The 12944-nt window shown below is 36.9% G+C and overlaps 1 protein-coding gene across 2 annotated transcripts in view; it reads left to right on the top strand.

Moving 5' to 3' along the window:
• The window catches only part of LOC145996133 (zinc finger MYND domain-containing protein 11), a 97776-nt gene extending 88433 nt beyond the window's left edge, over window positions 1-9343 (top strand). For both annotated transcript variants that reach the window (XM_083132449.1, XM_083132447.1), the window contains exons 14-15: window positions 1505-1666; window positions 6957-9343. In XM_083132449.1, coding sequence (XP_082988575.1) covers window positions 1505-1666; window positions 6957-7079 — 285 coding nt within the window. In that variant the 3' untranslated portion in view covers window positions 7080-9343. The remainder of the gene's footprint in view (window positions 1-1504; window positions 1667-6956) is intronic.
• Window positions 9344-12944: the final 3601 nt, after the last annotated feature.

Genomic DNA, 12944 nt, shown 5'->3' with positions numbered 1-12944 from the left:
AGAAAATTTCGCACTTCTGCGTTGCGCAATTTAATGGTTAAATCCTATTAATTTCGAAGATTCACTGTCTTCATTCACAAGAGGGTACGGCGTTTGAAGCGGAGATGGTACCACGTCACTGCATTGTTTGTTCCCGGGCGGCGGTAGTTGCGATAGGATTTAACGTTTACCGCAACCATCATGTACCCCTTACCTATTCCCCATTTTTTTTTTTTCATGTTGATCGTACCATAATTTATTTACTGTTTTGTCTCAAGTTTCAATCATTCATTTCAGTGAAATATTTTATGGTAAGTTACCTAACACAAAACTTATTTGTGTATGATGTGAGATTGGTAATATGCTACATACACCCAACATTTTTTAAATTCACATTTTTAATTTTTTGGTGTGATTTGAGTGGTTTTCTTTTAGTGTGGTAATTAGGCACTGGTGTGAGGTTGTTTTTTTTTTGTTTGTTTTTTTACAAAATTGGATCATTTTTACAATTTGCACAAGTTTGCCAATTAGATTGTAATCTTATTCGAATCGATTTAGTATGAGAAAATGTAGAAACAATAATTACATTTGTCAATGCTCTGTGCTTTGGGAGATCATTTTTACTCTCATTTTGCCATGTGGAGCTCACTCCATAAGTAAGAGAATGCCATGAATGTGGATTCTTCACATGTTATTAATCTTTAATTTGATACAAGTGCTTGCGAATAAATGCATACAAATATGGCCTTCCATGTAACTGGATGCCACTGTTCGTATTTTCATGAAAGTAATATACAGTAAACAGGATACAGAAACGTATTTCAAAATACCTGGAAAAGTCACTGAATTTATGTGGGCTAAGTGAACCTTGCCTTACTGTACTTTTCACCATATTGTTTCTCTATGTGCGCATGGGTTCTTTTTTCCAAGTTACAAATTGACTTTGGGTTCGTGGAGATATCACTGATACCATGCCGGTTTGAGGCAGAGTAACCCCCAGAGCCATTTTATGCAGGAACAAGGCCTGAAAAATTCTGACCTTAGATCTCCCACCCAGGGAATCAAACCTGGGTGTCCCACGTTGTAGTCAGACACCCTACCGACTAGGTGCAATGTATCACCACACAGAGAGCTAGAGCAATGAAAATGTAGTGAAATCAGGACTGCGGGTCAGATAAAACATTGCCATTGGATACCAGGATGTGGTTTTGAGTCATCGTTGAATCATGTTCTCACCCAAAATGTCTACATTTGAGCAACTTATCTCATGCGTACATGTCCAAAATGCATTTAAATTCCACATGAAGGAATTTATTGTGCTTTGCCTTCTTAATTTTTTGATCCTGAGGGATCATAAACAAAACTGAACTCTTCATATACTTTGTAATCTCGTGCAATAATTTTGTTTTTGTTTTGTTTTTTTCCTTTTAGACTGAACATATCTTCCATGTCTTACAATAAAACAAAATGCAGTTTCGTCAATAACATAGTATCATTTTTCATCATACTTTATGTCCTTTTGCAGATGAAGCGGGAGTTTGAGGCAGAAAAGCAGCGAGCTGTTGCAGCAGCAGTGAAGAGTTTGGAGCGTGACCTAGAAAGGTTGAAAGCTGATCATACAACAGAGCTGGAAGAACTGGCAGAAAAACACAAACTACACATCTCTGAAACCAAGAAAAAGCAGTGGGTAAGTCAAATCCACCATCAGGGTATTTAAGGAGCTTCCAGACAGAAGAGGCAAGTGACAGGATGCAAAGGACAACTGACGAGACAGGCTACAAAGGACAAGTGACATGAGAATATGCAATGGAGAACTGACATGTGACAGGCTACAAAGGACAACTGACATGGGACAGTCTACAAAGGACAAGTGACATGGGACAGTCTGCAAAGGACCACTAACATGGGACAGTGCAAAGGACAACTGACATATGACAGGCTACAAAGAACAAGTGACATGGGGCAGTCGGCAACTGACACATAACAGGTTGCAAGGAACAACTGACACGTGACAGTCTGCAAAGGACATGTGACAGGCAGCAAAGGACAAGAAGTGGCATGGGTGAGAGTGCAGATAACAGCTTAAAACACTAGACAATGCATCCACTGAGAATGTAAATGTTCTATGTCCAATTTTTCATTTTTCTTGAGAGACCTTTAACCTTTTGGATACCCAAATGTAAGCCTCACTGTCCCAAGCATCTCGATCGAGATGCTGTGTCAAGGTCGTAGTTTTTATGTTATAACTTTTCTATTTTTGGCTAGAATTTCGATTTTTTTTATATTGTTCCTAACACATGTATTTAACAGAAATGTTTCTTGCACCTTTTTTTTTTCTTCATGAAAATGGAGGTGAAAAGGCGGGAAAAGGGACTTCTCTTTTGCATCTCTTTTCGAGGGAAAATATAAATTTCAAACATTTCAACAATTTTTAAAAATATTTTTTGGGTGTTTTCTCCCTTCCCCCTCCATATATATGCCAAATTTGCATAAATTTTGCATTTTGACATTTTGGGGGGGAAACACCATTTTTTTTAAGAAAAGTATTTTTGAGGGGATTTCCCCCTTTCCCCCTCCATATGTAACCCGAATGTGCATAAATTATATATCATCTGAATCTGTGATTCATTCTGCGTACAACGGTATATAGTTCATATCTCCAGGGCAAATAGTCTCTGAGCTAAGGTCATTTCAAGGTACCGCTGCATTTTGAAGCTTGAATCAGTGGCGTGCTGACCATTCCTTTTGGGATGTACAACTCAAGTTACATTGGTCATATGATAATAATGCAAATATTTTTGTGTTCCTTACATGTCAGCGATCATTTTCATGTTCATGTCGACACTGTCATCTACTTTTTCGAGGGGGAGGGTGGGGGGAAACACCATTTTTTAAAAAAAAAGTATTTTCAGGTGATTTCCCCCCTTTCCCCGCCACATATATGCCGAATTTGCATAAATTTCATATAGTCTGAATCTCTGGTTCATTCCACGTACAATGGTATATCACTCATCTCTCTAGGGCAATTAGTCTCCGATCTAAACTCATTTAATTGAAACTCTGCATTTTGCTCAAAATCGGCTCGGGACAGAGAGGCTTACATGTGAAAAAGGCCTTGGGTCTCAAAAGGTTAAAGTCACTATTATGCTGAAAGTTTGTATCATTGCAAAGCCTCATATATAGAAGCCCTTCAAAAAAAAAGAAGTGGGTATTTATGCTGTAATTAATTATTGAAATTTCAGATAGAATGCTGCACGAAACACCAACTTTGATTTCATTTTTATTTTATTTTGATTTGTTTTATTTTACTTCACCTTTTGTGCCACTTTTGGCTACTTTGCGAAGATGGGGATGAGTGATGATATGATGAAATTGATGAATGGACACTCGCAAACATCCATGCCCAGGCCAGGATTCGAACCTGGGACCCTGGCATTGCCGCCACAGGGGCCGGCAAACTTTGATTTGAGAATGCCAGTGTTCTATCTACCAGACAGAACACTGCTTTTTTAGAAATGAGGATGAAACAATTTCATTATAAATTTATCATTCAGTAGCAAAGTAAAATAAATAAATTTAAAGAGTCAACTGCTTTGATTCCACTCTTATTCAATTCTTTTGTCTGTTAACAACAAAAGTAAGAACAGAAGTCTGCTATTATTTCTAAGCAGCTCCCACAAGTGACCGAGGTTAGAATGCAACTGGTTTATCTCATATTCAGATGGCACCTGTGGTTGGTTGATGGAAATTGTCGTAAGGTTCATTGGCTGTTTGAGTTTGCATTCTCGTGGCTGCTTCCAAATTTTGTAGATGAACCAAAAACACTCTCAGTATATCAATATTGGTCGTATGTAGGCATCAGATGATAGCAGAGATAAAACAATTGCATCGTAAATAGAGAACAGCCAAAATATCTTTGATTTGTTTACAATTTGGAGGTAGAACATTTGCATTGTCAATGGACAATTGGGTAATGTCCAATAAACATTGCATGCTAATTCTTTCTTTGCCTATGCACTCAATGGTGACAAAAACTCAGAATGTCATAATTATAGACCTTACAATTTGACACACACAGGAGATGTACTGTGTAGAAACTACACCGACAGAGCTGACTAAGTATCTCAGTTGATAGAGCAATGACATGGTATACCAGAGACCTGGGTTCAAGTCTGGTGGAACGTGCATTTTTTGCTGAAATTTCTACATAATTATACAGGGTATACACAAATGAATGGTGTGGTTATAAATGTCAATAAAAATTTTATTTTTCAACTAATGTGGTTGCAGCAAACACTGTTAGATGCGGAAACTGTCCCAGTTTTGGATATGTAAGTTAAAATTACAACCCTTCAATGTGTGCTACCCTGGTCACACTACACACATCAATGCAGTAATGAAACTCGTTCCAGACATGGTGTAACATGTCCAGCACTGCATGGATTATCCAATCATAAAATTATTGGATGGAAGTTGACTTTGGTTGTGCATAAACCCTGTCTTTAATAAACCCCCATAGAAAGAAATAGCATGGCGTAAGATCCGGTGGACGAGTGGGCCAATGGCGAATGTGATTTTTTTGTGGAAAATCCTTACGTGATGAGAAAAATGGAGGTCATATTTGGAATCAGCGTATCAAAAATATTGTAATTTTAACTCGCATATCAAAAACTGGGACTATTTCCACCTCTGACAGTGTTTGCTGCAACCACGTAAGTTGAAAATTAACATTTTTATTGATATTTATAACCGCACCATTCATTTGTGTATACCCTGTATACTATTGATATTATTAAAATATTCCAGTTCTGTGCATTGAGTAACTCAACTACAGTTGCTCTTCTTAAAATATAATCCCATTAGAGTTGCAATCACAATTATGTTATTCTAGGTAAGGTAAGTGTAAGGAAGAGAACATCGTGCATGTATGAATTGCAAATGGACCATTCTTTTACTGACATCCTAAAGATAACAGTAATTATCATTAAATTATAATTAACTGCATGTGTTTAAACAAACCGTTATGAAAAATTTTTCACATGAAAAGTTATGGTTATTTTTTTTTCTATTTTATAATGTTGGAACATACAGAAAAGTGACTAAGGCCTCCCTGATGGTGCAGTGGTAGCGTCGTCGCCTTGTAATCTAGAAGTCCTGGGTTTGATACCTGGTGGAGGCACGTGGTAGTTTGGATTCCACTTTAAACTGTATGTCCAGTCCCAAATAGCCTTTCTGTGCATAAAGTGGACTTAAAACAACAATTCAACAGAAAATTGACTGTTAATTTTGTTAACACTGTTAAGCCTTGTTTCCATGTTAATAAAACATTAAAATGCTGACCAAAGCAAACTTTTATAGTATAAAAATATACATAAAAACGTAACGTTTCCACCCTCTAACAGGATCTCCTTCAGACGAATATTCACAATAACTTGATGAAAGATACAAACCATCATCTTATACTGGGTGATTTTTTTAACCTGAATCATTTGAATATCTTGAAAAAAAGTCATCCTACAAAAAAAAATGTTCCAAATAAAAAGTTGATAGTTTAGAGGGGGAAGTTTAGTGGTGCAACAAAAGAACACCCCCTCCCCCTCTTGTAGGTGGGGCGGGGGACAACTTTGAAATTTCAAATAGAAACCCCAATTTTTTATTACAGATTCGGATTTTACGGAAAAAAAATACATAAGTTTTGTCTGAAACATTTTTTTCGATTCGTAATAGATGGCACTATAATCGACAAATTTTAATTTCTTGAATGTTTACACTTTAAAACCAATGTATTTCATTTCGCAATTCATTTAAATTCAAAAAATAAAACATTTTTGTTCCAGGACTTGAAATTGTTGTAAAACAAATAAATTTATTTTGAAAATACAAAATTACTCGACAATTCTTAGCTCTAGATATCTCGATGGCTAGTAAACTACATTCACTTCTCAATTACTTAAGTGTTCAAAATGGTGACCTTCAACTTCAATACATTTATTGATCCGCGCTTCGAATGAATGTACACAACTCAAAAGTACCTCTGGTTCAATTATGGCACAAGCATTTTGCCACCTACAAGAGGGGAGGGGGTGTTATTTTGTTGCACCACTAAACTTCCCTCTCCAAACTATCAACTTTTTATTTGGAACATTTTTTTGTAGGATGATTTTTTTTTCAAGATATTCAAATGATTCAGGTTAAAAAAATCACCCAGTATATACACTCCCAGTACAGGGTCCAAACATAAAAGAACATGAAGGCACCAAGCAGTCCGTACCTTAGGACATTTCCTGTCAGGAATTCCTGAGTGTGGAATCTCCTGACAGGTGATTGACAGGTATCTGGTGAGAGTCTGTGCCTTATCAATCTCCTGTGTGTGTCTAATTTAATGAAGTAACATCTCTACGCTGGGAGGAAAGAGGCAACGTCAATGTCTACTTTGTTTCAAAGGCAACAGATCCCATTGCGGGAGCACTGGCAGAGACGATTCCACACAGGTAAAACAGCGGAAGCGAAAAATCAGGCAAAGCCAGGCCAGCTCGGTAGCTCAGTGGTAGAGCAATGGCACGGAATGCCAGAGACCCAGGTTCGAGTCCTGATCGAGCCTGCATTTTTCACTAACAGTTCTACATAGTATATACCGTTTAATTGAATTGGATTAGAAATTTTGTATACATTGGAATCGCACAGACCCATTATACTGTTAATATGTTTGTGTGTGTATGTGTGTGTGTGTCGGTGGTGAGAGGCAGTAATACATACCTTGTACATGCTTGTACCCTTGAATTTGTGGAAAGTTCACCTTGAAAACCAGAAATTATACTTGAATTTTATCTTGGTCCTAGAGTGGCCACCCTGAAGAAGAGATAGTCATTGATGTGCAAAATTAATTTTATCATTTATTTCAATTGCTTGTTAATTCTTGATGTGCAAGTAAACACTGTATTTAAAGTATTGATTAATTGTTAAATTTTGTCTTGCAGTGCTATAACTGTGAGCTAGAGGCTATCTACCATTGCTGTTGGAACACTGCATACTGCAGCATTGAGTGCCAACAGAGTCATTGGCACAAGGAGCATAAGCGTCTGTGTAGAAGAAAACGTTAGATGCATTCCTATCCACAAGCATGTGTTGTGTAACGGATTTTGACTCGGCTTGAAACAGTTTTGTAATATAATGCAAAAGAACTCGTGAAACGTGACCACTGCTTACATTTTATTAGTAAGTTTTAAAATGTAATGCTGAGTGTTTTATTATTCAAGTTGAATACTAGATGCAAACATATGAGAGTGCATGTGACAGTTTATTTTTTTTAACATATGGCTGGAGATACCATAAGCCATAACATTAACATGTGTTCGTGATTGCCAGATGAGAGGAAAACTAAAGTAGTGCAATCAAACTTGAAGAAACTAAAAGTGTTTGCAGTGTCAGAAGATAACAAACACTTGGATTTATTGTTGAAGAAAGTGCATTCAGTGTTTTTTTGGGAAAACATGTATGTTAAGAATTATTTTGTGTCATATCTTAGAAGTTAATTTAGAGCTTATAACTATGCATGATTTGAAGTATTGTACCAAACAATTACTTATTAAGTGCTAATCATTTAAAAACATGACACATTTAAAGTTGGTACGAAGAGAGTCCTGAGTGGATTATATTAATGATTGATATTTATTTTTACAGTATATTGAGAGCATTGTAGTAAGTTTGTAGATCAGTTTTTTTAGGAGCCAGTTTATTTTGAAAATGATCATGGTATAGTACTTTTGCTTAACTAAATAATTACACTTATACCTTAAGTGTGCATATATGTTTACATGTATTAACTTGTCATCATCTCCTTTGAATAATTCATAGTTCCTTACTTCAGTATTTTATTTCCATACATGTAATCTAATTAGATTATACATAATGAAAAATGCTTCGCTCAGATATATTTGAATGCAAAACTTAACATTTGGACCTTGAGGTAAGCAACAGACTTCATCAACCATTTTAGAAAGATTTTGTTAATCACAGTGCATTTTTTTTGTTTTGTACAAGTGCTTTTCTTGATCTCTTATATTTTCCCTTCCTGCTAGGGAACATACATTTGTGCTACAACACGAGCAAGAGTATGCTTGTTGTATTTAAATGTTGAGAATGTGTATCCATTGTTGACTTTAATGTAAAGTTTTTTTTTATGTACATATATATAGAGTTATAAATATCTTAATGTTATGGGTAATACATCTCACATGCTGTCATGTACAAAATTGAATGTGAAGTTTGGAAAAGGATAATGAGATCGTTAATTTTTATGGTTTTACAGACTCCCTCATGAGGTCAAAAAAGGCATTGAAATGTAAAATTATTCCTTGAATTGTCAGTTTATAGGAACCCACATGTGCATTCATATTAAGAGTGTAAGTGCTTCAGAATGGACAGCTCGTAAAGTTCATAAGTAAAGATGTGTTTTCAATTCTGCAGCTAGTGCTCTTTAGGTAAAGTGGGATAAAGACTAATGATCTCAAACATTTATTTCAAGGAAGTTTGAGAAAAAGCGTAAGAGTGCAGTGCTGTTACAAAAAGCAGTCCACCTACAGAGTACAGTGCCGTTCAAAAAACAATCCACCTACATATTATTTTGGCAGTGTTCGTTGGAAATTTGTGAGATGTTAACAGTGTTTCACACACAGAATAAGAAGATATATATAGTGATGTGGACAACAACTGAAGCATGATGCGATGCTAAATTAATGTGTTGAAGGAACACATGGAAGTGGTAGAAAAAAAATAACTGACATGAAACTAGTTTATACGTTTCTACCTTTGTTTTAAAAGATACTGATTCTATTATGGTTCAAAGTTAAGAGGAAATATTCTACATAAATATATATAAATATATTTTGATTTACTTTAAGAAGGAACAATATGATGTTACCCAATGTGTCCTAAATAGAACATGTTACAATGTACCTATCAGCAGTGGCATTTCTTTAAACAGAATATAGGTGTGTGCATGTGTAAATATATAGTGAAAAAGATCATGGATGCATGTGTTCATGTGTTTGTAACGTGTTGTATTCTTGGTTACCATTCTCAGCAATGAAATTCCGACATATTCATTGGTGTCATACATTTCTGACAGAATTGAACAACGTGCCAATTGGACTGCTTGAACACATTTTTGTTTCCTGGTCATCACACATCATTAACTATGGCTCCGGTGCTTATCAACTCCAGAACAGTGGTTGAATTGCAAATTACGATAAATGAAGTCACAAGAAGGCTGTTTCATTGTTTATCTTTGTAGTGGCTTATCATTTACTGTTTGCATTTTCAGTGTCATTTTTGTAATTTTGGAAATGTAAAAGAAGTAAATAAACCAGCATTTTCTGTAATGTATGTTTAAATGGTGTTTTTCCTGATTTATGATTTAGAGATGCACATGTTTTCATTTCAGCTTTCCACGTGCATCAGATGCCTTATCGTTCCTTGCCCTTTACACTAACCTGGAAGTGTGGAAAATCAACTATGAGTGAAAAAGTTAGGGAATTTTGGAAATATGTTCTAAAACATGAGAAGTCAGATTTTTTTTTTATCAGGATTTGTGAATGAAAATATATTCAATTTTTACTTGAGTCAGCTTCTTCGTTAGAGTTGATTTTGTTTATTTTACTTCGCTTTTCTGCCACTTTTGGTTAATCGCAAAATGAGGATGAGTGAAGACATGACGAAATTGATGAAGGCACACTCATAACGAATACCCATGCCCAGGCTGTAACCCCTGGTTCATATTGCCCTGTGCTAACCACTCTGCCAATTAGACCGGCTCAGCTTCTTACTGGGTAATATTTATTTATTATACTGTGCACAACAGGCATCTACCCTTTTGCAGTGTACAGTAAAATTCTAAACATTTGGAGATTTATGTATACATTAAAACAATATTTATACTTATTTTCAAGCATCCTTATACATTATCTTGTATCAAAAATTAATCAAATTTTACACAAAGAAAATAAAGAGAAAATTAAAATCAAAAAGATGTTATGTAAGAATGCTGTGCATTAAATTGCGCAACGAGAGGATGATGAAGGATGGAGGTAACAAAAAATTAGAGGATGAACCAAATAAGGATGATGGTTAGGGAGCAACGAAAGATAGGGGACGAACCAAGATAAGAAAGATGGGGGTGACGAAAGATGAGTGTGAAGGACTAGTGTAATATTACTGGCGTTGATGAAAGGATTCATGAAGCAACCGTTCCTTCCTGCCACCTCTGCCTCATTCACTATGGAAAGACAATAGCCAGGAAGGGGCAGCAACTGACATGTACCCCAGCACCACTAGAGTGACAATGGAAAATAAACTAGGTGAACTACAACTACCAATGTTAGTAGCTTGCTGGAAGGGTGGATTAAAGCCTTGAGGGGGCGATCATTCTTCTCCTGTGCCCCTCACAAGGACTTTATTATTTTCTTTAGTTATTGATAAATTTGCATAGTTGGAATGAAATATCAAACATTGTGGCATTTTTTGACAAGGAGTAATTCCCCTCGGTCTCTTACAAATACCACCCTGTTTTAATTTTCTTCCAAGGTACAGTATGGTTTTGCATTTAAGTTTCATTCCCTTAGAACTGACAATATACAGGGTGATTATAAAGTCACTATACATTTCTGCATGAACAGGATTTATTGCACAAAATGCAATATGTACTGAAACATATATTACAGTAAGACACAAAATCAATATAACTCAAATGTTACCAGCCCTTAAGTCTAGGCACAATTAAGTCTATCCACCACTGCCTGAAACATCATCTCCAACGTAGCTGGTGTAATGTGAGCAATATCAGCCATAATGCGTTGTTTCAAGTGACAATCATGTGGATCTTCACCTCCTACACCATAGACTTGATTAGTTGATCCCATCTTGCTGATACACAGTAGGGAACTTTGTGTTCCCCAATCCACTGTTCTATCAGCCACAGGTAGTTGATGGAATTGTGGATACTGAGTCTCCTGGTTGATGCGGTGGGACTACGTGTGATCGTGCCCCATACACTTTCCACAATTTGTGGTGTTATGGTTGGCCTACCAGGACGTTCTTCATCCACAACACTACCAGTTCGCTTGAATTTGTTGACCAGGTTGTTGATAGGCAACCTGGTGGGGCCTGGTTTTCTGAATTTCCAGGTGAAGTCCGTCCGCACCTGTTCATACGTCATTCCATACAGACGAGCACAATCAACGTCTGCAGTGGCGTGCCCAGGATTTTCGAAAGGGAGGTGTTATGTATACTTTTTCTTGGTAGTGAGCTCTCATTTTGTCATATTTTCTTACTTTTGACGTTCTTTTTTAGGAATACTGGGCGAAAGGGAGGGGTTGTAACCCCCATCAACCCCTCTTTGGGCACGCCACTGAACGTCTGTTCTTTCTTCTACTGTTAGCATTGATTTACATAACCTGCAAAAGAAATGTATTTTGCCACGATATCACTAAAATGTATAAATACTTTATAATCACCCTGTATAAAAAATAACTGAATGCGAAACATTACACAAGCATGTTCCTCTTGCTAAAACAAGCTTTCTTCTCAAATGTCTTGACATCTGTAAATCCACCGCTTGTCGAAAAAGCAACCCTCAGTACAGTACCTTGTCCTCGGAGGTGAGGGGAAAGATGTGGGGTGGTTTGGAGGGTCAACACATGGGTTTCTCCTAATCCTTACTATAAATATTTTGGAAATGAAGACATATCGTGGTCACATGACCTGTCTGCCTCACTCCCACATTTCTCGGTAGAGATATGCGATCATCCAACCACTTACGAGATCATGTGCAGTCAGCAGGACAAAAGAAAATCGGGATCAGGATCGGAAGAAAATAATTTCCAGGCCGATCCCGAACAGTCGGGGAATTTCAAAATCATAATTTTTCAAGTGGTTAATTCTTGGTGTTTTCTGTATTGTAAGTGTCTGACACTTCTCGGAAATTGTTAGTTTCGTTCCAGAATTCCAAAACCAAACACTTAAGGAAAAATAACGTGTGAAATCGAGATTTTCACAGTGTCGGGAATTTATTTTTAACATTTCCCTTACCAAAAAATTCCCGACTTGGTCGTGAAATTGCAAATTTTGCCCATCTCGACCGTCGGGATTTTAAAAAATTCCCATCCCGATCAAAAAAATGCTGTCCCGTACATCCCTAATGTTTACATATCTACATACATATCTGTACAGGGGGGTCACAAAATGGGCATACCCTCCTTTTTTTTTGATACTACAGTGGTGGTTGTTATAGCGATGTGATCACGTACCCGATAGTTCACTTGTCCAGGACATTGGTATGGAGACCATCATATGATCGTCGTGCAGCTGAATGATGTGCCATGTCCTGGCAGATGTTTTGCGGAGATATTCCGGCGTCACGTCCTATCAGCATCAGAGAGTTCATTAACCTTTTGTTTATCAAGCCCATCTTTGCTGGTAAGCTCCCAGTGACCGGGCCAATTTTGAGGAAATTACAGTTTTATGTTCAAACAACTGTAACTTGGAGACTAATTGCAGTAGATGGATCATTTATATAGCGTTGCAAGCTGAATGAACCATAGAATCGAACGATATAAAATTTATGCGCATTCAGTGTATTTGTGGGGGGTGGGGGGAAACAAATTCAAATATTTCTAAAAAAAATTGGTTTTGCCCCTCCCCCTCGGGCAACAAACTACAGCAAATTGTCAAAATACACATGGAAATGATCGCTGGCATGTTTGGAACAAGAAAATAATTGCCATATTATGATATGAACAATACAACACGACTTGTACCGGCCAAACCATATGTCTGTATGCCACTGAGCCATTCAGGCTAATGCGCAGTTACCTTGAAACAACTGTAGGTCCGAAGCTAATTGCCCTAGACAGACGAATCAAGTACCTTTATACACGGAATGAACCGTAGAATCGGACTATAAAATTTAT

The sequence above is a fragment of the Lepisma saccharinum genome, chromosome 12, assembly GCF_977018435.1.
Source record: "Lepisma saccharinum chromosome 12, izLepSacc3.1, whole genome shotgun sequence".
Taxonomy (NCBI): Eukaryota; Metazoa; Arthropoda; class Insecta; order Zygentoma; family Lepismatidae; genus Lepisma; species Lepisma saccharinum.
Note: the sequence above shows the minus strand (reverse complement) of the source record. Positions and strands in the feature narration are given on the sequence as shown.